The 27685-nt window shown below is 37.4% G+C and overlaps 1 protein-coding gene across 4 annotated transcripts; it reads right to left on the bottom strand.

Moving 5' to 3' along the window:
- Window positions 1-529: 529 nt before the first annotated feature.
- AMMECR1L (AMMECR1 like) lies at window positions 530-27685 on the bottom strand. 4 transcript variants are annotated; one of them, XM_051985675.1, is made up of 9 exons: window positions 24159-27685; window positions 22201-22310; window positions 17515-17607; window positions 15039-15483; window positions 10282-10392; window positions 9923-10037; window positions 9255-9345; window positions 5625-5721; window positions 530-4174 (listed from the first exon to the last, which is right to left on the bottom strand). In XM_051985675.1, exons 4-9 carry the CDS (start codon window positions 15443-15445, stop codon window positions 4063-4065), a joined length of 933 nt encoding a protein of 310 aa, XP_051841635.1. In that variant the 5' UTR covers window positions 15446-15483; window positions 17515-17607; window positions 22201-22310; window positions 24159-27685; the 3' UTR covers window positions 530-4062. The 4 variants fall into 4 exon arrangements, with proteins under 4 accessions (XP_051841635.1, XP_051841637.1, XP_051841634.1 ...); XM_051985677.1 differs by lacking the exon at window positions 24159-27685 and adding an exon at window positions 7272-7406 and having other exon boundaries at window positions 22201-24152; XM_051985674.1 differs by lacking the exon at window positions 24159-27685 and having other exon boundaries at window positions 22201-24152.

Below are 27685 nucleotides of genomic sequence, written 5' to 3'. Positions count from 1 at the left end.
CAATTTGAACTCCAAGCCATGGAGAATCATAAGACTAATTTCATTAGTGAAAACCTTTTAAATGACTACAACAACTTAACTCATTGATTTATATACTGTCAAAATGCTTATACCTGTTCTCCTTTTAACTAATCAAATTCATTTCCCACCATTTCTCTACACTCTACACTGTTTCTCTCACATGCCATGCTCATGCTAGTCTTTGCCCCACCCCCTAATGCAATGTATTCCCCCCATATTTGTCCCATCCAAATTCTAGCTATAGCCCACTCTCCTTTCTTCTATGAACTCTTGATCTCAGAGTATCTTTTATGTAGATAACTGGCCCCAGATAGGGATAATTAGCTGGCAAACGAGTAACAGAATGACAACTGAATATAAGGAAGACGGCGGAGGGACTCTTGCTAACAAGAGCTGCTGTCTGACCAATATGTAGGCAAATATTGCTTAGCTGTTGTAAGAAGAAAAAAATTTTATTACTCCAAATATTTCAAGGCACATGGTATAAAGATGAGACAGTACAAAGAAAAATCTTTACCCATTATGATTTATTCTCTACAATACTTCATTAGAGGATAGAGTTCAATGATTTACACTCAGAAGTATATAGCTAGGAGGCAACCAAGTGTAATACAAAGAATTGGTCTGACATCTCTGCACTGAAGGTCATACGAGGTCTCTTGCTTTAGGGAAATGAAATGAACAAAAAATGAACAATAAAGTTCTAGAAAACCAACAGAAAGACAATTGTCATTGAAAATTGTAGATGTTAATGTGTCATGAAAAATAACTGTTCCTGTGCAAAAGTTAAATGAATATCCAGGATTTTTTTTACAGACAATTTTTCTTATAAACAATAAAATATTCATGTTTTTACTATACACCTTTCAAATTGAAAAGGCCTCTACTAACAATGGCTGCTTTAACATTATGAAGTGAATTAAGTTTTAAGAACCTCACAGTGGAAACATCCCAACACTGACAAAACTCCAGTGATCAAAGACATTATTTTAGTTAATGTAGAACAAGGACAAGTCATAATTACAGAGATAACTTCCTAGCTGTGGTTATCATGAGACAATCAAAATTTTCCAGACCAAAAGGCACTCACAGCTAGGGATGAAACAAACTCCAAATCAAACCAGCAAACTCTGAAGCTGGTTCCTTAGAAACAGTATTTGTCCAGCAGAGAATGGACAAAATGAGACACTATGCAGAAACAGGAGATTGAATCTTTAATCCTACCAATTGCCACATCAATTTAGCCATCTCATCACTGTTGTCAGGCAAGTGGAAGGCAGTTAAGTTTCAGTCTGGAGTTGTCATCTCCCTAAGCAAAGCTGCCATATAATGATCCAGACATAGGATTATTTCCTGAGAACCACCCGCTGTGCATTTTTCTGAGGTGACCTTGACCAGCACACATCTAAATTACTTTCTCACTAGACCACATTTAGGACAGATACTATGCCCGTTCCCTAGAGGGCAGATCAGGTTTCCTGGTCCATTCATTATTGCCCTTACCTTACCAAGAGGCATACCAGCATTTCCACTTCAAAACTAGGTGTAAATGTGAGAGGGGGTGTAAATGGAGTAAGGCTTCTTTATTCCAAAGACATGGAGCCCACACTTCAGTTTGCTTGCTGCAGTTATCAAGCTAGTCCCCCAGTACTGGAATTTTTATTTAATATTTTGTAGTATTATTTTCTCAGTTTGCTATTTTTAAATGGTAGCTACCCTCCCCCCCACCCTCCCCTGAATAAAATAAAAAAAACACATCATACACAGGAGAAAGACACAGAACAGGGCAACATTTAAAAAAGAAAAATAGGCTTGAATAGCATGGCACTGTATGCTTGCATGACCAGTCTCACTGAGCGCGCTCAGGGGTGAAAGTTTAGCACCAATTTTTTTGCTTTTTTTTTTTTTTTAAACTCTTTAGAAATTAAAGACAAATTCTAACATAGAACATTTAAACAGTAATGAGTGTAGCCCTATGTATCAATACTGTTGTACAGTTTAGAGGTGGATAGTTTGCCCAGAGCTGAACCACCCCTCTACATCAGTCCATGGCACCTAAGAGTAACTACTATCACTCTAGTTTGTAACGAGACTGATTTATTCTCAGCAGCAGGAAATCATGAAACAATCCCTTCATCTTCCAAAGCTTTTTTCAGTAACATTGCAAGGGAAAAGTGGTGATACATGAGAAATACCCAGCACAAAGTTAAGTCTGGGGTGATATTGCACAGAAATCCTGATGTAACTCCCACCTTTCCCTTACACAACATGTATCCTCAAGAACAGCAGAGCATAATGTTGACACACAAAACTGCAAACATTTCCAAGAAACTTGAAGGATAGCAATGCTAAGAAGAGCATGCATATGGTTTCTTAGATTTCCCTCTTTACATATTAGAAGAAAACTCACAGGAACGTTGACTTGACTGTTAGCCAGTTTCAAAAAGCCACACCATTATCACACTTAAACTTTAAAAAATATATTCATTCAAATACTGTATCCACTGGGTCAGGTCATGCACTTCATCTCAAAGTCCTTTAACCACTGTTGCTGGTAATCAGTGTATAATCATAAGTATCCTTTCATACAACTGGCCTCCTCTTCCATAGTCATTTTGCGATGCCTTATTCCAATGTTTCCAAGGTTTCTTTCAAGTTCACAAGTCATATGTATGAACACTGCACAGTGACATCACTGAATGAGCCAGTGAAGAATAGGTGGAAGGAGAAAGGAGGAACTTTACTAGCAGACGTTTGGAAATCAGCAAAAATGGGAAAGAGAAGTATGAGTGCACGTGAAAGTCTAAATGGTCTGGAATAAAATGATCTCGTCTTCATTTTGCCCTGGTGGGTTGGCAACTCCCAAGATGTTAGGCAAGATCAGCAACTTGCCAGTTAAACTACAATCCTTTACTCTATAGACCTACAACAGTGAGTCTTCCATCTAAAAGATCCACACATGGAATTGCCCTGCTTAAAGGTCCCCTAGGAAGCTTGCCTGAAATTAAAACTGCCTTGAGACACTGGATTCATTTGAATACTCTGTCCCTGTAAAATTCCTGACCCAACTGTGTGTTTAAACATCAACATAGCTTTTAACATCCTAGATCCAGCTCTAGGCACTGCTACCAATGTATGGGTGAGGTAGCCTAGTAGTAAAGAAGAGCTTTCTTGGCGAGATACGAACATCTCTATGTTCACATACACACTCAGTAATGGTATTCTGCCCTTCTTCAGGCATCTCCAATCCATTCAAGAGCAGGCTATACCATAAAGCACTCTTTAATACCAGTAAACTCAATGCAAGAAGAGTGCCAGAAAATCCAACTGACGGTGGGATGAGAGTTAAAACGTTCAGGGTTTAGTTAGCAATGGTGAGATCTGCAATGTGCCATCCAAAGGGCTTTCAGATATTTGAATGGTCTCTGTACAGGAGCCTGAAAGGACTCATGGTGCCCAACAATTTAACCCTAACATGATGTCCGCCTGTGATGCCTGGGAGCTGTAATCAACTCTTAGTACACACCAAACCAGAGGTTTAAAAAAAGGAATTTAAAATAACCTAAAAATGTTTCTTGTTGGACTCCGTTGCCCAGACTGCCAGGGGAACGCTCCTACTTGATACTGGGATAGGTATGGGGAGGTGGGAAGGAGAGAAGAAAGGAGGAGGGGGGGAGCTTTCATAAATCAACAATTCCAGCTTCCAGTGTGTGGCTGACACACAATACAGCAATTTGAAGTGGCGCTTGCATGCCTAAGGGTCTTCTGCACCTCACACAGTAATTCCTAGTCGTGGAGGAGCCCCAATCCAACTGAACCCCATTTTGAGGAATGGCTGAGATAAGGCTTGGGCCCCTGAAGTTCTGTTTCACTCAGTGCAATCCCCCCCATCAGCTGGAAGGCAGACTCGGCAACGGAAGCTAGCATCATAAAATGGTGCAGTAATAGAAGTAACTGGACCAGGAAGAGGAGGCGTCTGCTCCAATGATGTCGTAGCCACTGGCGGCCACAGGGGGATGGGACTGGTCATGCAGCCGCGTGTCAGGAGTAATGATTGTAGAGGGGCGGGGCATGAAGAGTGCCATTCTGGAAACAAGGTTGACGAGAAGCAATATACTCTGCATAACTGATTGTCACTTTCTCGCTGCGGTACCTGTGAGGAAACAGGAAAGGGGATCAGAAATATACAACCATTAGTTTTATGGTATTATTTATTAGGGAAAAAGTAAAATATGTGCTCTAATTGAAAGAATAAGATGAAGGAACAAAAGCAACCTCATTTACAAAGGATGAAAGACAGCACAAAAAACAATGTTTGATTATTACAAATGAACAGGATGAAAAAGCACATTTACAATCCATACCTGAGCCTGTCTTTTATGAACACCTCACCTTTAAATATTATTGACATTTATCATCAGGATGCATTGCAGCAATCTGCTAATGCAATCTGGATGAAGAATTCCAGTGATAATAATAAAATAGTGGTATACTTTTGAAATGGTTGCACCAAATGTCCCAATTTGGGTGTTCTCTCTGTACTATTCTCTCTCTACAGAGAACATATGATAGTTTTGACAAAAATGCAAGAACAATGTATACCTCAAACTTTCAGGACAATAGTCAAGTTATTTACTACTAAATGTAGTAAAGAAACCTAATTTCAGGCCACATTATGAAGAAGCAGGCAAAAAGATCTTTGGGCTATAGGAAGGTTGTCTTTTTCTAGATGAATACGTTAACAGTGCCATCAGAATCTAGAGCATTTTAGGTTTGCTCTTAAAAAGAGCCATGAATCAAGATGTAAAGCATGGGGTGTTACAAACCTATGGAGCCTACTACAGACCACAGGAGCTAGGTGTGATATTCCTTACCCATAGCCATCTCTTTCTCACTGTAATCACTTCTCCACTGCAAGGTGATTATTCCTGAATTTTGACAGGGATATGGCTGTTCAAATAAATTATAATAATAATAATGCTTTGTATTTGAAGAGTGCCCTTCTTTGGAGTCCAAAAGCACTTCATAAACACTAGGTTATCCTCCAATCGGACCTGTGAGGTTAGTAGGTGGCAAATATGATTATCAACAATTTTACAGATGGGGTAACCAAGGTCCCCAGAAGCTAAGACTCTCAGTTTTTCCAATTCCACTAGTGGTATATTTTATAGAGATTGGAGGCTCATAATTGGCAATTATCCAAAACAATTCGGGCTAGTTCTTTTCAAAGAGTTATGTGACCAACCTACTGGAATGCCATCGGGCTTTCCATGTATCATTCTAAGTGGATTTTCTCTGGTGAAAATGGAATCAAAATATTTCAATCAATGAATTACCATTTTTAAATTTTCTTTTTCCCCTCATATGTCTGATAAGACCATTTATCATATGCTCACATGAAGTTATACACCACTATAATTCCTGTGTGAGCATAGATATGCAATACAACTATCAAGTATATTCTTTATTGCCACTTTTTGGTATGCTTTCCCAGACTTCTTCTTCCCTGATCCATTATTGGAGAAGGCATTATTCTCCCCTTTACTAATAAAAGTAACTTACAATTTAATTATAATGATAAGAACACTGAGGTAATGGCTTACCTGGTGAGTTTAATTGTTTTTCTAAATTCATTGGTAATTGGAGCCTTAAAGCCGCCTTTCCTGAGCAAGGAGTCTATCGTCTGGATCTGATCCCAATCTGAGGAAGAGAGGTCACAAAGTTTTTAGCATTGAAGCAAATGTTCAAAAATGAAATGCCATTAACTGTTCAAAAAGAGAAGTGGGATTCTAGAGAAGTAAAAATCTAACATCAGACTGAACAATATGCATACACAGAATTAAGGGAAATATAAAAGATCAAGAGATTTCATGCATGGTCACACACCTATGCACTTGCCTGCACATACCCTGTGTATGTGTCTGACTCTCCTAGAATCCATGAAGAAACCGCAGCGTCTGTGAAATAGTAACCCCATGTGTTCCATAATGCGTTTCCCCAGGCTCCCTGTTCCTGCTGCATTGACTCATAACCCATTTCTGCCAGATGACACCCGAGTTCAGTCACCTACAGTATATTAAAAATGTCCCAACTTAGCCTGGCCTGGTGGACTAGTGGCAGTGGTATCACACTGTAATGTGGGAAGATAAGCTCAAGTTTCTGTATTCATTTTACCTCTTCTTTCAAATTAAGAGTTCAAAGGTAAACCATTTTGTCAGCTACAGTGATTCCTAATTATTGCTGAAGACTATTGTTGTTCAAAGTTTATTTAGTAAAGACAAAGGAACTGTGCTCTTGCAAGAATTTAGGAAAGCAAGGGTTTTTTTTTTGGTATGTGTTATAATGGATCAAAAGCCAATCAAATAAAAACTTAGTAACTCCCCCATAAGTTGCTATGCCAAAAGCATATTTAATTTTCCCAACAGCCTTTCAGAAATGGCTGTAGTACTTTAATGAATATATCTCAAGCATTCCTCCCAACCTCATTATTAAAAATCATTTGCTGAATAGCACTGGACTACACTTGGACCTCAAGGAACTCACTAAAATGTAAAGCTCGGTTCTGTGCCAAATCCATATTCTGAATCATAAAATAAATTCAAGCACAACTGAAATACAAATTGACATGGCAATTGATATTCCCTCATTTATTTCACTGAGAAGTTTTTCAATAATCATAAATATTTTTCTTTTCTAGGTTTAAGCCTCACAAGTTAATCCCACACATAAAAAATTGCATAATACAAAATGAACAAGCAAATTTACAGTTTTCTTTTTTGAGAATATTTAAATAAAGCAAGTTTTCATAAATTTTTATTTAGAAAAAACTGGTATCATTTGCTTAAACTTATGTTTATACTGTATTATAAAAATGTGAACAACACTACTTGGTTCTTCAAATACATAGTTGTTTTTGTACCTGGTTAGTGCAAAAGTTGAAGTGGGAAATTTTTGATCAAGAATGATCTAAGACAAAATGATAAGAATTCTTTGGATAATCCAATGTTTTTTGGTTATAATATAAATTTATTAAATAAATACATATAAATAAATACACTGCTGGAAATTGCTTTCATAATTCAGGGATTCTAAAAAAACTAGCAGGTGATAATGTTTTGTACTTGGAAAAAAGATCATTCATGTATATCAACAACCATTCATTGATCCTTTTTGAGAATTTAAATATATATTTTTAAAATTATGACTAGGATATTTTGAGAGGAGATGGGAAGCTAAAGGATAATTGTTACCTGGATGGCTGTACAAAAGTGTTTGCAATCTCCAATAAGAACAAACACAATCAAGTTCTTTCACTACAACTGAGGCCATTACTGGACTAGAATGGAGCAAGCACTTGTTCAAAGGGATTATTTGTCCCTTGTCTGCTAGAAAATGGAAAGAGTTTGTTATAAGTTCTCTCAAACAAACCACCACCACATAGTGAATGAAGTATTTCTCAGCACTAAGTTATGACATACATATATCTCTGATGTAAGGCTATATGCTGGAATCATTTTTCTCTCTTCACACTTTCAACCATATCAGTTCAAAGGGTTTAATTATTACCTCTATGCAGATGACTCCTAGATCTATACATTCAGTTTGAATTTCTCCTGAGCTTCCAACCTGCATCATTATTAGACACTTCAAACACAATACCCTAGACATCTCAAACTCAATATATTCAAAACAGGACTCCCAATCTTTGTCCAAAGTCCTTCCTCTACTGACCTTTTTTATTTCTTTAGGACTCTCTCTCACCCCACATATGCAATTAGTTACCAAAATATTGCTATTTCTTACCCCTACATTCATACCCTTTCTCCCCTCACATATAGCCACTACCTGATTAACTTTCATTTGGACCATTAAAAAAACCTAATTGGTTTCTCTACTTCTAGTCCCCCAATCCAATCCATCCTTCACACAGCCACCAGGATTTTCCTTATACACAAGACTGATCATAGCTCTCCCTTACCCAAACTCTAGAGGCTCCCTATTGCCTCTAGGAAAAAAAATAAACTTTTCTGTTTGGCCCTTCGCAACTTAGTTTCAATTTCTATTTCCCATATCATACAATGTTAAATTTGTGTTTTTATACTTCCCACTCTTCATCTCTAACTCTCATTTTCTTCTTCTTTCAAGAAATAGATCAAGTACCATCTCTCCATAATGCATTTCCTGGTCCTGCCAACTATTAGTTCATCTTTCCCCCTAAGTGCTTTGTATTTATCCTATTATGTATTTAGAGATGTACATATTATCTCCTTGAAAGAAGAAACAGCTTACTTTGCCTTTATCCTCAATGCTTAAGAAATCACATGGCATATTAATAAATAAATGCTTGTTGATGGACTGAGATATCTCAAAGAAATCTCTGGTGTTTCTGCATACAACAACTATTTCCATTAAGTTTTGCCAATGTGTGGTCAAAAAGTAGAACACTGGAATGATCATACTTATTAGTAAAGAGGACAAAAGATATTTGGAGTATGTATGTATGTTGTATATACCTAAGAACACAATGGGGGTACACAATATAAATGCATAAACTACTAATCTAGTACAGACTGTTTTGTAATTAATGTAGAATGTTACATAGCATTAATGGTATTGTAAAATGTCTTCGGTTGGGAAAACTTTTATGTAAGATTGGTCTATAGATGGTCAGATGGGAAAGAGAAAAATCTTCCTTACCAGGAGCACATTAAAAAAATTCACTGGCATATCGCACAAAGAGAGACTGGCAAACACTGAACCCATCACAACATGTATGTATACAAGTATATATGCACACACATACTTATGAACTCCATTTGTGTTATTTGTTCAGAAATCAGTGTCATAGGAACAGGTATAGTATACCTAAGGTTCTCATCTTTTGCTATCTCAAGTTTATCATAGGGAAAGAAGTTTGAATTTTTTTCAAAGATGATTGAAATTATACAGAAACTAAGAATGTCTGAGATGGCTTATATCAAGTTTCTAAAAAATAGGAAACAATATGAAACATGGCCACTGGTTCTGACCTACAACATGCTATGAAATCTATAGGATAAATAAGCTGAAAATAACATAATTATTATTCTGTACCTAAAATACTCTACATGCAATACTATGTTATATTTAAAGAGTTTCTTCTTCGGGTTCTATAGGAATTTAGTATAAAGAGATTATTCTCTCCAAAGGTTTTAAGTGCATCCCTAACAAACTGGAGGCTTCTCTAAGCTTACCTTGTTCCTTAGCGACCTCAGGTAAATATGTGGCTGTCCTTTTAACACCTTTTTCGTTGATGAACTCAATTCGAATCCCATGTACCCCTACCTGTATTGGGGGGGGAAATGGGTAAATGAATGATATTTACATGGTCTGATTACTATGTTAGTTCATTCATTATCCACATACAACCTGACACTGATTTCTAAAATTAGCATGAACTGAACTTTGGGTAAGATTGCTCAGGAGGGAAAAAAATTCTAGTTTCAGATTCTGGGTTAGAAGGCAAGAGAAAGGAAGAAGTTTAGAGAAGCTACTTATCCCTTTTTGTCTATGGGTAAGAGTGACAGAGATAAGTTCCTCAATTAACTGATCTGATTCTGGATAATTTATCTCATTTTTACTAATCATGCTAATATCTCTATATTAAATTCAAGATTATTATTAAGCTCATTCAGGAGAATCTTTGACGACCTGGGAACTTATAAAATGGAATGGGGAAGGAACAAGAAAAACACATCATTACACTTTTCTTATTCTTAGTATTTTTATGTCACTTTCTCCACTCATTTTTCCCATCTCAATTAACATTCCTATACTCTCTTAACGAAGGAGACACATTACCATGTACTAACCCGAACCCACATGTAACGAGAGATGCAGTTCCAAATGCAGCTGTTCTCACCTCCCAGTCCAGGTAATCACTGGCATCCTCAAAATTAGTAAGGAGGGAGACAGAGCAGAAAAGTTTAGGCAGCTCCTCGCGGGTCAGGGGGGGAAATCGGCTGTCCTTAAGTGCACTGTGAAAAGACATTCAATCACAAACATACAAAAAATAAACAAAAATGAGGCAACTTTGAATTAAGTATCCCAGGATCACAAAAGATCCTATCCTGAATATGAAAGCAACTTTATTATTTCTTGTTTGTATTTTGATTTCATTCCATTTTCTTACTGATTCAGATTTAAATCTTTTTATTTACTTCATGCTAAAAATGGATTGCTTTGTTTTTTATTCCAATTCTCTAGTTCTGGTGTTATTACCTGGTTAATGTGTATTCCCTGAGTCCTGAATGAAGATTCATGGCTGAGAAGGTTCCAATGCAGCCACGAAGCCGTTTGTCTCTCCCCGTCTTCCATGTCACAAAAAGTGGGCTAAAAAAGCAAAACAAAACATTCTCCAGACTCAAATTAGTAACATGTAACAACTAAACTTCTGGATTTGTTGTCTCAAGTTTCTATTATTGCTACCAAAATGATTTTCTAAATTGTCGACTGCTTAAATGACTATTTTAGGAAGTATATATTTTCTCCTGTACATCTTTTCCCAAAGTTTTAGATTTTCCTGGTTATAAAGAATCCCACATAGTTGCATAGATGATCTGAAGGTTTCTATGATACTGTGTTCTTCTTTTGCACCAGGTTCCTATATTCCTCATTCTATTTTTATGTTAGTTTTTGATCATATCCTAGCTCATTTTTAAGATCCCTTTCTTTCCCTTAATTATTTTAACATGAGTCATTCACTCTATTTCTTTCAACCAACTAGGGAAATTACACTCACTATCTTCCAGGTCATTTTATTCCTCTATTAAAACTTTTTTTTTTCCCAGATCACCCAAAAAGTTTTCCAAAGGCACGTCTCAGACTATAAGTGTTTGCTACTTTTTCTTATTACTTAAGCTTTCAGCGAACACCTGTACTTCTCATGAAAGTATTACCAATGGACATAATTTTGTTTTTCAAGCTAACATCATGGATTACTAAGGTAGACAAAATGTATATTCTCATCTGGATCCTCAGGAATAGCTAACTCTAAGGACTATCTAAAATCCTTAACACGTTTCATGCTGTACCTTCCTTCTATTCACCCAAGACATTTTCTGGAAATACTTGAATATTTTTAAAAATTCTAATAGAGAATTCTTTAGAATTCTAATAGAGAAGTTTCTAACCTTTTGGTATCATAGAATTAGACTTCATGGGCAGTCTGGTGAAGCTATGGACCTCCCACAAAAGACTTTCAGAAGCTTGTAATTCATAGGGTTACAAAGAAAATTATGCTGAAAGTTATATCTATCTCTCTTAATTCTCTCTAGAATAGAAAGGCTTGGATCCTAGGTTCAGAGCCCTTGTTCTAACCAATAGTGAACTTTTCCCACTTCAATTTGATAACCCTTCCATCTTTCCAACAATTCTTCATTTCTTTAATACAATACTTAAAAGAACCTCACAAATCACGTAGTTATAATACTAGATGTTAGAAAATGTAATACTATTACACGTGAAGCTTAAGGTTTTTTTCCCCTTTAAAAAAAGAATTTCTTCTGTGCATCCACAGCACATGTTTTGTTTAGCTGATTCTTGGCTCTTCTAAATGCAGAATAAAAAATGTATCCTTCCTTTTCACATTTCGGGGAGGGAGGGAAACACTGTCTCTACTGGTTCTCAAGTTATTTTTAAGGAGTTACTTGCTTTTTTCAAATCTCTACTACATGCCAGCACATTCATTGCTTTCCTCCCATTCCTTGTTCTCATTATAAAGTAGCTTATATTTGCATTTAGATGGGGCATCAACTTAAACAAGCTTCCTAGGTGATCCTTTACCCTTTTTTATATATGAAAATAATAATCTCTTCAATTTATAACCTCTATCGTATGTAATAATATAAATTTGTTCAGCTAATCTAACTAATTCTACTCTAAAAACAAAACACTATACCAAATTCCTAAACTATTCAACCCTCTTACTTTCCCTATCCTTTTAATTTTATAAGGGATATTGTTTATAAACAGTGAAAAAGAACAATTCATCAGGGAACTTAGGTTCAAGTTCAGGTTCTGCAACTTATTATTTGTGATCTCAAGAAATTTAGGTAATTTCTCTGGTCTCCATTTATAAAATGAGAGTTGGTTAGATGGTTTCTGAGGTTTCTTTGAGTTCCTATTTTTTGAAGTGGAAAAGCGGATATAGAAAAAAAAATTGTGGCTGTCCTTAGAAACACATATATTACTAGGAAGAGGTTATTTTCATTAGGCATTTTATAATCTTGTTTAGATATTTTTTAAAAAGGTGTTACTTCTTGGTGTTTGAACACTTAAAATTTCCCTTTAACTTTATTGCCTTGTTCTATCCCAAAATCTTAAAAAAAAAAACCACAACCACACACACAAAACTATGGTTTCATCTCTGGTAAAACAATCAGTGAATGCTGCATTCTTACATTCGCAGATTGTACTTCTTTACTGAGAGATCATACTTTTCTTATGTTCTTATCAGTGGTCTATTCTGGAGATGTTATTGTCTCTCTTGGGTATATAAAAGCTACCTATTGCTTTTACCAGACTACTCGTGCTCGACCTGTGGTAGAAGCGTCTGAGTTTTATACTGGTTTATTCAGCCAGTCAGACAAAACACACACTGACCCTGACTGATATCATGTTATTTTGGTCCTCTTCAAGTACAAAGGACAGCAACAATTGATTTTAATAACATTAAAAGCTAAAATTAAAATAAAATTTAAAATATAATTTTACCAGCTGCAATCACCAATTCCTTTCCCCATGTCTTCTCTTATTTTCTTTCTAATATTGGAATCAAAGTCACAAGTGGATATATGATTAAATATTTTCAAGAAAAGATCAACAACTATGAAATCCCACAGAAACCTACTTCACAGAGAATGAATAGTTAAGGTACAGTCATCATTTAAAAGACTTTATTCAGAAAAGCCTGGAAATATCTATCTACATGAACTGATGCTAAGTGAGTAGAACCAAGAAAACATTATACACAATAACAAGATTATGTGATGACCAACTGTGATAGACTTGACTCTTCTCAATAATGCAGTGATTTAAGGCAATTCCAAAAGACTTGAGATGGAAAATGCCAATCACATTCAGAGAGAGAACTATGGCGATTGATAGTGGATTAAAGCACAGTATTTTTACCTTTTTGTTTTTGTTTTTCTTTTTCATGGTCCCCTCATGCTTTTGGTCTTATTGTTTTTATACAACTTGACAAATATGGAAGTATGTTTAAATCGATCCCACATATTTAACCTATTATCAAATTGTTAGCTATCTTGGGAAGGGTAAGGGAAGGAGAGAGAAAAATTTAGAACACAAAGTTCTACAAAAATGAATGTTAAAAACTTTCTTTACATGTATTTGGAAAAATAAAAACACTATTGGAAAAAAATCTCGCTCCTGAGGGCAACTTCAACTAGATTAAAATGTAAATCAGGAATAGTTAAAACAAAAATACTATTTAAAAAAAAAAAACACCCTTTATTTGAACTTTAAAATTCTGAGTGCTATTTTGTATAACTATTATAACTGTGTCCTGGTCTGTCCTCAAATTCTGCAGGGGTATCAGATCAATTTTCTTTAAACAAACAAAAAGCACTTTTGTCTTTTTCCCAATCAAAAATCTCCAGTTCTTGCTTAATGCCTCCACAATAAAATCCATACTTCTGAGTAAACCATCTAAGAGCCTTTAAAATCTTGCCATAACCTACCTTTCCAACTCAATAATCCTTTATCCACCACGAACCTATCATATAGACAGACTGGTATTTTCTCAAGAACCAAATGTATCATTCATGTTAATTCCCATCTTGCTTTGTCTATACCTTCCTCCTCTTTCTCCATTTATCCAATTCAAAGCTATCTAATGATGAAAAAGACTGTGTCAGAGAACAAAGAGATCTCAAGGAAAGGCAGGATATTCTATCCACTGGATAGCATAAGGAAATATTTTACAAGTGGGGAATTATAAACTTGAGAGAATCTTCATGATCCCTTCCAATTATAAGAGACTATGATCCTAACAACAATTCATCCTGCAAGGTCCTATTCAATTTCCATTTCTTCTTTGAAATTTTCCCTAACTGTTCCAATTCAGTCAGGCATCCCAACTATAAATTTTCAGAATTATCCTATTTGTTTGGACTGACTTATGTACTATAAGACAAGTTTTCTACGGTAATGTAACTTGGATGGGTAGCTATTTTGCCAACTTAAGACTATTAAGGTTCTAAGGGCAAGAACAGTAGGTCATTTAACTCTGTATCCTTAGGTCAATCCTATAAATATTATCAGTAATCTATAGACATTTTTAAAATGAAAGTTTCATATAAGCCATAGGGAAAAGAAACTAAAGTGCCAGCATTTTAAAGGTCATTTATATTTGTCCCTAAGAAAAGAGTTTTAAATCTCAAGGAGATGAAAATCTTGAAAAGCTACCACAGAACAATAATCTAAATTCTGCACTTGAGATGGGTAAGTACAAATCACCAGCTTCAGGTCAAAACTTTTAATATTAAACACAGACCCTCTTCCCTGTTTTGGTAACCCTTGGCTTCCATACTGCACACAAAAAGACAAAGTAATTATTTTTGGTCTCCTTTTGAATCCCTCCTTCTCCCCTTATATTTCCAAGGAGTTAGACCCTAGATAGCACTGTCTTCCAGGTGAACAAATTAGACAGAATAACTAACTTACCTAAGAGAATGTGAACTAGCAGAAGAGGCAAGAAAAAACCTCCTCTTGACTCCTAGATCATAATTTTATCCACAAATGCAAACCGATATCCCATCCACTGCTAAATCCAGTACATGTTCTAACATAATCATTTTGACTTTAATTTCTCATTGTTTTATTCCTACTTACCCATCTCTCATATTATTTAAGCTTTTTATGACACACAGGCCACACCCTCCCAGAATAACCCAGAAAGGTGACAGCATGCCTGCTGGACAATTGCATCTTCATTGCCCACACATCGGTTTACTCACTAGGGGTCATTGGTGAATCTAGGAAGTCGTGGCTGGGGGAAGCCATAGAGGTGACAATAGAGGACATCGAAGCAGTAGCAGCACATTTCCGCTGTCACCACCAAATTCTTGGTGGTATTGGCAGTTCCATTGGGCCGGGAAAGTGGGCTCAGAGCTCCCGAAGTGGGATTCATTCGAGTAATTGGGGAATTTCCAGGCCCCAGAGTTAAGTCAGACACATTCTCCCTTCCATTGCTCCCATCCACATGCTGGTGGTTCTGAAGAGGACCTGAACTAGAGCCAGGTACAGTTGTTGACTGGTTCCCGTGACTGTGTGTTCCACTTCCTGATAATTTGGGCTTCTTTACCCCACAACAGCCTGCTGCCAACTTGGGCTCTAGTGGAGGAACACAGCGTCTTTTTCCCATCCTGATTCAGTGCTTGAGGTCTGGAATGCTGCAGAACCCTATCAAAATAGGGGGAAAGTGAAGAATTAGGCTGAATGGAAAAAAAAAACCCACCAAGTTGTGAAACTAAAAATCTTATTTCCTTCCCATTCAAGAATTATAACTTGTACAGACTGAAAAAAATCAAATATCCATGGGGCTAGAGAAAATTCTGAGATACCACCTAACTCAAGGGACACCTAACCATTTCCTAATGATTATTCTTAATTTTCTCCAAGTCTTATGGTCCTCATAGGTTATATGCATATGTATTTATGTACTCTTAATAGTGTGAATTGCCAACTCCCTCCTCATCGCTGTAAACTGAACTATTAACAGAAGTGGGGTGCAGCAGTGCCAAATGGGTTGAAACCTAAGAGCTCAAGATGAAATGGTTTATTACAATTGGTCTCCCCTCTCCCTTCAAGTTTATTCCTCTCGTTTTCAGATTTAAACAGGATTACTCTTTTTATGCCAGAAGATTCTTTGGCATCCCATTCCAACATTTAATAACGAACACTTTCAGGAAGTTCTTCCTCATTTAACTTCAATCTCCTTGCTATGTGTTCTCAGTACAGATAACATGAGCTAAAGAAAATATAAGATCAAAGCTTTAGAGCTGGAAACAACTTGAGAAGCCACCTAGTCCAATCTAATTTTAGAAGTCAGGAAGATGACATTCAGAAAAGGAGGCAACTTATTCAAGATTACATGGTTATTAAGCAGCAGACACAGAATTTGAATTCAGGTCTTAAGTCCTAATTTAGCACTCTTTCCACCCAGCTACTGTCCTATATACCACCATGTTTTTGCAAGAATTCAAAATAAACTAAAAGACCATCATTAATCAACATTCAACAATGTCTAAATTAAATAACACCATTTTCACCTTTCCTCCCTTATAGACTGCTTTTCCAACTTTTAAATGATCTTTAGTTTTCTTTTGAACCCTCTTCAAGCTCTATACATTGCTTAGTGTAGCTGCAAGATAAACTTAAAAAAAAAAAATTTACAACCTGACAAACCAGGACCAGTAATATAACAATATAAAAAGGTGATCAATATGACCAGACTACCAGGATATAGCTCACACTTTATTCATTTCACAGAGAGGGAAAATCAGTCAAAGAATATAAAATCTATTTAGACAAACAAAAAACAAGTTAGCAAGAACTGCAAGGGGGCATTTAATTACTATTTTATGACAATGAGAAGGAAAATGTGAACTAACAATCTGGCAGCAAAATCTACTGTACTTTTAGTCTTAAGGATAATAATAGAAACTACTCTGGGACAATTTAAAACTTAGTACTAGAATTATATAAAGTTAGAAATAGAAGGAACCTTAGATAGCCAGTCCATAAAGAAATGGAGGTTTAGCAAGATGATGACTTGGCCAAAGCCATAAAAGCTAGCTTAGTGGCAAAGTTGTTTTCATAAACAACAATTCTCAATTCTATTCCACCTATAAGAGTTCTGAGTCACTTGCTATTAGTTATTAAGCTCCGAGTTAAACTTCAGCTGACACTCTCTATAGGAGATTCTGAAGCTCTCTACAAATTTAATAGTTCCCCAGGGACTCTGACCAGTCACAAGGGAGGGAAACACTCATTTCAGCTTTGATTATATTCAAGATATGCAGAACAAAGCTAAATGCTAGTCAGAACTAGACATCTCTTAAGATGCTATTAAGATAACATTTGAAATAGATTTCAAAAGCTAAATAATTTTAAAGTCCCTATTAGCTAAATCCTAACCACAGCACCTGTTAACAATGCTGAATTCAAGTAAGAACAATTTTAGTGGCAGATTTTGCCATTATAGGTGGAAGCTTTTTAAAAAGGGGGGGAGGGAGGCAAATCAAAAGCCAGTCATGAGCTCAACTATAAAACAACATATTTAGAAATTCATTCTGCTACTATCATATTGGTATTAGGAGGAAAACTACTGGCATTCTTGCCTATGCATTATTTTTTAAGTTATTTATTAAGGACAAGTAAGGGTAGGGAATAATTAGTCAATGCTTATGGGGAAATGTATTAACTACAAACCGTAGAGTGATGAAGCAGTATTATCTGTAGAGGGCTGGAATCTGAGTGGAGCCATCAGTGTCCTTAGGTGGCCCTGCATTTAGGTCCCCTGCCCTGAGAGAAGCAAAAAAAAGCCCCTTAGAGGGTTTTTTAGCTTAGAAGAGACGAAGGTTGAACCATACAAAGAAAAAAAATTTTCCTCTTCCATATTGTAATTCAATTTTCCACATGGTTGCTATATTCTTAAGCTAAAAACCCAGCTAAGAGAAGACCTGTAACTTTACTGAAATTCTTCAGAACCAAGTAAGAGAGAAGAATTCCAAATCTAGATCAGGTCTGAAATTACATGAGACTGGGAGAAGGATCAGCCTATACTTAGTACACAATTAGGTATCTCAAATGTGCTCATTTTCACTAGTCTCATACAAAATGATCACATTCTGTCTTATTTTCAATTTGATGTTGGCCCTATCTCCTAGGGAAACTCTTATATAGAAAGATAGATAAAAAGAGCTGGTTTTGCTAATCCTGGACATTTCTCTGAAAATCACTAATTTAGTTCAATAACTTCACTAGTCAACTAAGGCAAAGTTGAAAATGTTTGAGTATCAAAACATATATTTGCAATCATTTTACAATGTCAATCTTCTACCTGCCAGCATGAACCTCATAATTAAAGCTTTACTAAAATGTTATAGTATTTGACTTTTTATTTTCACATATGTCAAAAACCAAACTTTTGAAGTTAAATAATTACTGCAACTCTGCTTACAAAGAGCCATCTCTACAGACAGGCAAGGTTATAGATAACCCTCAGGATGCCACATAATGACCAAATAAATGCTAGGTACTTGATAGTAGGACTTAATCTGAGTAACAGCATACTACCATGACAGACTGCCCATCTGTCTGATTTGAATAAAAATAGATATATTATTCAACGGCACAATCCTATTCTTCCAAAATTATGAGTGAATTTGTTTTCTCTATTCTCTAACATCCTGGGGAAAAACACCAGTAGTTTACAATTCTCTCAAGTATTCTAAGCTGGGTAATTTAAAGTCACTATTCCATCCATGAGAAACAGAAGTTGTAAGATGCTGCTTCATAAAAATTATAGTACATCAATAAGATCAATCCTTGTAGGTTGATACTTTGTGACTTTAAACCTAAATTTAGTCAACAAAAGCAAACATTCAATCATAACTTTTTTTTAACAAAGCCTTAGAGGTTTATTAAAAAGCCAAAAATGAACATGGTGGATCATTTTCCTATGGTATGTCCAAATCAAAGAGAATGTCCTTATCAATGAAGAAATAATAGGTATCACTGCATCTAGTGCAATTAAGATTGGTCTCGTCTTCCCATTCATCTAAGCAACATCAAATTTCAATCCTACAGAGAACAATATTCCCCCAGGATTAAATTATTTCCCTATTTTCCCATTAGCTGTGCTATTATAATTTCTATCACAATTATGATGAATCTTGCTTGTTACCACTTTCCCAATGTACCAAGCAGATTACAAGGTCCTCAAATTTAAAAATAACAGATCTTGGAGATTCTGCTTTCTCAATGATACATACACTTATAAGTGACTGTTACTTCCTTTTTTAGGGGGAAGAATTCATCAGTTGTTCATGCTGTCATAATTTGTGATCAAAAGATTTAAAAATAGTAAAGCCACTTAGACATGCTAAGCTACATGGACAAGGTCTCTGCCATCTGTATGAGCTGGAGGGCAGTGCCTAAGATGTGTCTGCTTTTTTCATAGTGCCTAATATGTTTCTTATATTAGGCACTCTATAAAACATCTGTTGAATGAATACAAAGACAAAAGTAATCAATCATGTAGAAGATGCACTCAGGGTTTGACTTCAAAATTTCAATTTCTCTAAAGATCCCAGCGTTGTACAGTATCCCCTCCATATTCCTGAAGATCTAGGCTAGCACTGTGTCTTTGCAAATCTCACACCTGAAGACTGCTTCACACATAGTAAACATTTTATAACTGTCTGACTTGGAGCCTGTGTTTCTAAGAGTCTTCATAGGAAAATGATACATTTTTTCTCCAGAGGGTATAATCCACAACCTGATCATTAAGCTATCCATCCCTTTGTGATGCTTAATTGTCATTGAAGCAAGGAGGTGATCTGGATTATGGTTATCCATCCTTGCCCTATCAGAAAATGGCTGAAGTGTGTAAATTCTACTTAAAGCAAAGTAGATGGCTGAAAAATTATTCATGGTAAAACAGTCAACTCAGATAAATCAAGCTACAATATTCTCGGTTTAGCTGACAGCTCAGTTAAATTTACGTGGTTTAAATTATGCAGTTTAGTTTTTTCTAAAAATCTCTGCTAAAATTCACTGTTTAAACTTTCAATTCTTTAAGAAAGCATTTTTTGCATATATTCAACTTCAGGTAACTAGTTTGAAAAAGGATTGCTATTTCACTTGAGAATTTTTTCATTTGCAGTCCAAAAAGTTTGAATTTGTTAGCTAAAAGAGTTAAGAATTAAGACCTATTATTCCATTTGGACAGGTAAATTTGTCTTTGACAGCAATTTATAAAGTTGTAAAAGAAACTCAGGGGTTAGACTAGATGACTTCTTAAAGTGAACTACCAACTCAATGATTCTATGATCTATGGTGGAAGCTATTAATTTCACTCTTAATAATTCTATGTCTGCAAATAAGATTGAAATTCTTGGGTTAATCTGCATTATTAATAGGTAAATTAAGATGACCTAGAATTGACAAGCCCCATTTATTGACAGGGTTGAATCAGCTGGTTTTTCTTGACAAAAGCAGATGTCCTCTGCTCATTCTCTCATGGCTCATATTAGGTTAGATGATTTATTATTTTGACATTCTATGACACTATGCTTGATTTGTAAAGCTCCTCACTCAGTTGAAGACCACCATCCCTGTTAAAAAAAATAGCATTTTCTTGTTACAGGCAGTAATATAAGTAAAAAAAAAAAAAAAAAAACAAGATCTTTTAACATGACATTAGTTCCCAGAAATTCTGGAGAAAAGTCCTTAATATTCAGAAATTCTACAAAGGACCACCTTATAACACAACAAATCACATTTCTAATGTGACATTACTTTTCTGATGAACTTTTAATTTTCTGTCAGTAGCAGTCATTTTTTCCCGTCAACAACATTCATGAATCAAATCACTTGTTGCCCTTTTGGTATATAATGTTAGGAAACTGAGTAGCTTATGGGTTATCTCAAAGTGGGAAGGAACCCTCATTCACCTATGACTTTAATAAAAGCTGGTATTACAAAGAAATAGACTAAAAAGGTGTTCGTTTGATAAGTATGTCATTGTTGGAGAAAATATGAAATCTGCTAGAAAGCAGGTAAAGAAATTATTATCCAACGTGCAACATATAATATGCAATATTATACAATATACAGAATTAAATGGGATCATTTCCCAAGTTAGATTGAAGGAGCTATCAAAGTCTGGATTAAGGGGAAAAAAAAAAAAAAAAAGAGCCCAAATTATTTTGAACATTTGGTCTTCTAACAAAAAGGATAGAAATTTTTGGGGATAGAAAAGTAGGAGTTCTGTTTAAAATCCTGAAATCTGTTTTAATCAAACTCTACATGTAAAGTTGAGTAGGACATGGCAATCTTTGTTATAAGGAAAGCCAAAAAACTCACAAGTTTAATAACTATTTTTATGGATAAAGAATAATTTTATACTACCTATAGAAATCAGTAAATGGGAAAGAACACTGATACTTGCCTCAAATAACTGCTTAAAGATTGATTCTATAGTTTTGATAGCTCAACTTAAAGAACATTAATTGCTTGTAAATTATAATTCCAACCCTGTCATCACAGAAAGCAAATTTACAGATAAAATGCATTATTTAGTGTTTCTTTCCAAAACCTATTTGTACAGATGTTCAATACTTCTTTCAATTTAGAAAGAGTGAGATGCCTAAATTTGAGTTCCTGGTCTGATACACATGATCATGGACCAATCACAACTTCACAGAGCCTTGGTTTAGTACTTTGTTAAAAAAAAAAAAAAAGCTAAAATCTAATCTGCATAACTATAAAGCTGGTCCGAGTTCTGTGAAAAACAGAAAAGGTTTTCTTATTAAATCCTATGGAATTAATTACTATAAGGTTCATTTTAGACCTTTGGAGCTTATGTTTACTATGCCAATTATTTTCCATTCTGTAGTGAATTTTAGATTTCACTAAAATAATTAACAGCAAAAGCTGAGACAAACATGCTCCAAGAGGTAATGTAGAGCCTAAACTTACTGGACAGACCTACAAATTCTCTTTGATACTTATGTACACCAACTCCAGAGACTATTTCTTGTCAAAATCAATGGAAGTACAGTGATTTAGTTAGTACAGTAGATATAGTGAATTTTATTTTCACTCAGTCTGAAAATAATAACCTACCTAGAATAAAAAGGAAAAGCTGAAGCTATGCCCTCTTCTTTTACTTTGAAGATTATGGAAAATAAGAGGACTTTGATTACAGTCAAAGAGAAAAAAGAATATGGGACCTTATTAGGACTCCTTAGGGAACTAAAAAAATCAAAATTGGAAGTTTTCAAGGTAGGCAGTACCTTATTGGAATTAAACAGGCACACCTAGGCTGTGAAGTTTTCTTTTATTTCTAAGACAGCTACACATTTTGAGTAAGTACAAGGTCATACTCACTGAAATCAGAAAATGTATATGGCCAGAGGGGCAGCTACAGCAGAGGGGGGGAGCTATTTTGTATCTGCAATGAATTTTCCTTTTTCCAGTTCCATTCCTGCTTTCTGTACCTAAAATGTAAAGGCAGTGAATTAACAAAATCTGAGAAAGGATAATAAGGCCTATTTCTCTGGAGTAGTAAAAAAAGAGAGTAATTTCTAGAAAAACTGTAGCTGCAGAATAGGCTTTCCTCATCTCAAAACATTCAGAAACCAAGATAACGTTAGTAGAATAATAAAACAGCAGCAACAGTCATATTTCCTGAACTCCCTATCCCTGGTGTTATATCAAAGGAAGAGGTAATGATTACTTTTTTTTTTTTTTTTTTTTACAAAATGCTGTAGGATACAAAAGTGCATTAAAAATTCCCTTAACTTCAGGTTAAAACTTGCTTGTTGCTGATTTTCATGAACAAAGAATTTTCCACATCCTTCAAAAGCAATCAGCAAAGAACTGATGGATAGCCCCTTATCAAAACCGGTCAGGTTAGTAGGGGCAAGACATTTAATTTCCTTTGTAGCAAGGGTGATTGGAGACTCTAAGAATTCCACATTCTTACTCCTGATTCTGTCATCTACTCTTCAGTCCTCCTCTACTGGCTACTAGGACTAGGGTGAGTAAGGACTAGGAGACAGAGCTAATCCCAAGGAAAAGAGTGAGGGTGCTGAGCAGAAGACTCCAGGCCCCATGTTGTGAGGGGCTGAGAAAGGAGCGGGATTAAGGGAAGGGATCTCTGGGGAGGTAAGCTTCAGGTCTGGTTCTGCTTAGACAAGAAGTGAAGAAAACAAATCAGGAAGGGGAGAGGGGAGGTTGATTAGGCCCAGAGGAAGTGTGGTAAGAGAAATAGAAGGGGAGCCTAGGACAAGAGAAGGTCAAACCAGGACAAGGATGGGAAGGATCAGAGAAGCTAGAGGGGAGGTTTGTGGCTGAGGGAAAGCTGAGGAGTAAGGAAGATGATTGGGGAGAGGAAATGAGAGTCTACAGTCACAAAAGTGAAAGATATCCTTGGGACAGGAAATCAGAAGACAGTGGGAAAGAGTAGTAGTGGCAGGTAAGGATAGTAGCACACCACGGGAACCAATACTAAATGGAGGAGGAAAGTAAGAGGGCAGGAGGAGGAGGAGGAGGGGATTGATGTAAACAGAAAGGAAAAGTAGGAAAGGTCGTTGGAACAAGAAAGTGTAGGGAGGTAAGGAAAATAGAGAGAAGATGGAAAAAGAAGGAAGAAGGAAAATGAAAAGGGCAAAATGTAGAAAGATAGGAAGGGATGAAGGGGGAAAGGGAGGAGAAAGCAGGGAAGAAGAAGAAGGGTTAAGTGAGGAGAAAGAAGGAATGAAGAGGGAAAGAAAGAAGGGAGGAAGAGGGGGAGAAAGAAGAGAAAAAAGGTAGGTAGAGGGAAAGTGAAGAGGAAGGTAAAACTGGAAAAAGAGAAAAGGATCAGAGTCGGCTCAAGTGCAGGGGTCACAAGAGAGGGGTCGGCTGGTACAACTGGGCAGGCTGGGGAGGGGAGGGCGGAATCCCGAGGCGGGGGAGGGGAGGCCGAGGTGGGGGGGAGGGGGCGGCGGGTCCCAGCCAAGCGTTGGCCGCCAGGGGGCGCCCGACACCGCCAAACTTTCCACAAACCCGAGACTGTTTCGAAAAGGGTTTTAAAAGAAAAGCAGTCCGAGCCCCGCAGCAGGGGGCCAGGGGCGGCGGACCGGGCTCGGGCCGCAGGGGTCCTCCCGCCTGTCTCAGCCACGAGCCCGTCTCCAGTCCTCCGGCCTACAGCCGGCGGCCCTCCCCCCTCAAAGCCCGGCCTCGGGGCCCAGGGCCCCCAGCCCCGGCTTCCCCGCTCCCCCTGCCCGGACTCTAAGTCCGGTCCCCTCCCCTGCCCACGGACCAGGCGTGGAGGGCGGCGGCGACGACCCCTAGTTTCTCACCTTTTTTCCCGTCTCTGGAGCAGTCGGGACTTCTCGCGCTGTGCCTCCTCCTCCTCCCGCTTCATGGAGCCATGCGCCTGGGTGGGGGCTCCCGAGAGAAGCGGGCCCTCCAGTCGGAGTGAAGAGCGTCGAGCCGGGCCAGGCCGGAGGAAAGGGAGGAGGAAGTGGGGAGGAGAAGGAGGAGGAGGCGGAGGCGGAGGCGGCGACGACGGCGGTGGCGGTAAGGAGGAGCTGCTGGAGGGATTCCCTGGGCGGCTGGAGGACTGAACCGAGGGAAGAACTGGGTCCTCCGATATCCCGGCAGCCTTCCGGAGACAGTGAGGTAATGGAGGAAGAATGTACGGAGTCCTCCAGAGGCCCATCCACCCTCTTAAGACCAAGAGAAACCATAGAGAAGACACTGCCTCTCGCGCAAAGGAATTATAGGTACAAAAGCGCGACTCCGTTTTGAGTCACATGACTAGAGTTGACCCACCTTATTGGTCAGTCGTGAACACGGGGAGTTGGAGGTTGTTATTCGATTGCTTCCCAGCTAAGGCGACGGTTTTACTTTGGAATTAAGGCTCCGCCCCCTCACCGACCCCGGAAGATATGAGTGGGAGGGGTTTGGTGGCTCACCGGAAGGTGGAGCGTGTGGACTACAGCTCCCGACGTTCAAAGTGGCGAGCACAACGCAGCGCATGTCGGCCTTTGTAGTTCGCTCCATGCGAGTTACATCCCGGGAGTTGTAGTGTGAGCCTGCGGGCAGTGCGTTGGGAAGCGGGTGCATTGTCCTGCTCGACAGCCCACGCCTGGGTCTCCAGGGCTCCAGACCCTCGAAAGCTGAGACGGCCGACGAGGCATCCAGAAGCTAAGGGCTGGCCGAAGGTTAAAGTAAGCTGTCTCAGCTGAATCCAAGAACTGATGCCGGGTTTGCCTTTTTCAGTAGGTTGGTCCCCAGCCCAGCTCCCAACACGTGCGTTGCACATCCATCCCCCGGGATGCGCCGGCGAGCGGACCTCACCCCACCGTCCTTTTTCTCCAAGCGGGAGATCAAGTACCCGTAAGTGACTTACCCAAGGTCACGCAGGCAACGCTCACGTTTGGTTCTGGAACCCTGAACCCTTAAGAACCCCTGGAGCCTGCACCCACCGTGAGCTGGGGAATCTATCTCTGCGTCTCTTTCCCAGCTTTGCCTCGTTCACTGTGCCCTTAAATTTGGCAGTGGGGGCGTGGCCTGAGGGGTGGTGCAAAAGCCCTCTCTGGTGAGGGGCTCCGGGCTACTCTTTAGTATCTGTGTGACCTTGGGCGAGTCCATTACCCTGCGTTATAAGATAGGCGGGACAAGTGTTGTTGGGTCAGTCTTCAGAATTAGGAAAACACTTTTTCAGAAAACCACAATGAAAATTAAGTTGTGATTTTTATTGGTCAGAAGAGAAGTAATTCAGTTTTTTGGAGCACAGAAATTAAGTTGAATAAATAGTATTTCATTCTCTTAACTGTTAATTCTCCTAAAAGTAGGTCTCCAGTACAGGTCGTTTTGTTTGACTGTGTAACATGTTGTAAGATAAATTTAGAAAATGGAAATAAGGGGGTTGCTATTAAGAGAGGAGAATATAGTTCGAGAGTTTGGGAAAGGGAGTTTCTAAGGGATCTAGAACCAAAAGGAGGTTATACATTGATAGTCTAGAACTGCATTCATAAAAGTATGAGAACTGTTTCATATACGGATAACAGTACTTTGGAGGATGCTCTCAATTTGCATTTTGGCATTCTTACCGCTGTACAAAAAAAAAAAAAAATGAAAATGTTTGTCTTCTAAGACCAAGAACAAGTGTCTAGTAAAAAATGCAAATCATATGTAACAGTAAAGCTTTCCAACAAAATACTTCTGCTCCAGAATACACAATGTTAAGAGTCAGAGTTTCTTCTATAAGGGATGAAGAAAAATCTTCAGAGAAGATTTTAAGCAATTAAACTAAGGAAAAGAGCAAAGGAAGCAATAAAGAGGATTTAGAATAGGCTCAGTTGCCGAGGGTGTGGAATGAGGGCAGAAAGGAAAATCAACTAATTCTTTTTTTTTTAATCTTTAAAATCTCCCCCCCCTTTTTATAATGCTTAATAAATATTGAATAAAATAAGTATTCATATAGGCACATTAGGACAGAAATGGAATATTATTGCTTTCTTTTTAATATGTAATAATTGAACGTATTTTTATAGCTGCCCTTCTTGTCTGATTCCTTCTATTCTCTTCCAAACAATTTTGCAGAAGAGAATATAATTTTCTAGAAAGCTGTTTCCACCAATCTACTGTATTTTTGTAACAGATTTGCTGACCCCATCATTTGTTAAGTCCACATAAGCAGTCCTCTAACCTTTTTTGTCTTTGCATGACAAACTATTTGGATGAGCCATCTGGACTATAGCCAAAAGTGTGTGAGGCAACAAGCTCGGAGCCAATTTTTCTGTGTGGACAAAAAGGCCAAGTCCTAACAAAGTAATCAGAATAAATTTGAAATACTGAAGGTTTTTCCAATAGGAAGAAACTCTTAAAGCAGGAAAGGAAGTATTTGCCATCTGAGAAAGAGACTTAGTTTATTGCTCCCAAAGTAATACTGCAGTCATCAATGAGCACACGGATAAGGGAAGTTATTATTGGTCCCAGGTTATCACTGTTCAGAGTGCCAGGGGGTAAAGGCTTTAAAAATGATGGTGCTGAAACTGGATTCTGCTCAATACCAAATTAAAAGAAAATCATTCTTTGAGCTACTAAAAAAGAGAAAAGACTTCAAAAATAAAGCAGGAATAAGAATCTGTAAGTGATGCTTAAGACAAAAGGATCAAGGAAATAGGAAGATGTGACTTTAAGGCCCTTTATTGTTGGTAACACAGGGGTGCTAGAATACAATGGGGACAAATAAAAAAAATAAGAGTGTTAACCATAAGAAGCACAGTGTATAAAGGAAAAGCCCTACAGCTCTCTGAACAAGAATGGACCCTAATCATTAAGCTTTTTAGTGTGAGTTTTATTTACAAACTGATGATAAAACTTTTCATGTAATAAATTTTTTAAAAAGCCTATCTGCCTTTCATCTGCTAAATTTTTGCATAAAAGAGTAATGAAAAAATAATTTTTCCCTTTTTCCATTTTCCTTTTTTTTGTCATGATTTATTCAGATTAAGCAGTAGCTGTTGCAAGTATATGCAGTCTTCATAGTTTTATTTCAATTAGATACTAATTAAGTAATACAATATGAGCAACTTCCATGTTATTCCCACATTAATAATAAATTGTTTCCTTTCTTTTAAAGTACATTTCCTTTTTTTTTTTTAATTATATCCTGTTGGGTCCTGTGTATAGTGTACACTATTTAGCTCCTGATTCTCTTCAGGAATAAAGTATTCATAATCTGCAGAAACCTTTGGCTTCTTGTTTCTCACAGTGGAATCATATTTTCCAGCCTTTTTTGACAATCTTTCCTATTTTCATTTTGAAGTCACTACATATCCAGGTATATGTTCTTGTAATGTACCTTTCACACTTT

Source organism: Antechinus flavipes, chromosome 3 (assembly GCF_016432865.1).
Source record: "Antechinus flavipes isolate AdamAnt ecotype Samford, QLD, Australia chromosome 3, AdamAnt_v2, whole genome shotgun sequence".
NCBI classification, from domain to species: Eukaryota; Metazoa; Chordata; class Mammalia; order Dasyuromorphia; family Dasyuridae; genus Antechinus; species Antechinus flavipes.
The sequence above is the reverse complement of the archived record's forward strand: the minus strand, read 5'-3'. Positions and strand labels throughout refer to the sequence as shown.

Excerpts from the sequence above, each read along its gene's own strand:
- AMMECR1L (XM_051985677.1), bottom strand. The coding sequence starts at position 15,445 with ATGGGAAAAAGACGCTGTGTTCCTCCACTAGAGCCCAAGTTGGCAGCA. Across the intron at positions 10,393-15,038 it reads AGATTCACCAATGACCCCTA|CCCACTTTTTGTGACATGGA; the intron begins GTGAGTAAACCG and ends TTGCTTTTTTAG. Across the intron at positions 7,407-9,254 it reads TGAGGTCGCTAAGGAACAAG|CAGACAAGGGACAAATAATC; the intron begins GTAAGCTTAGAG and ends TCCATTTTCTAG.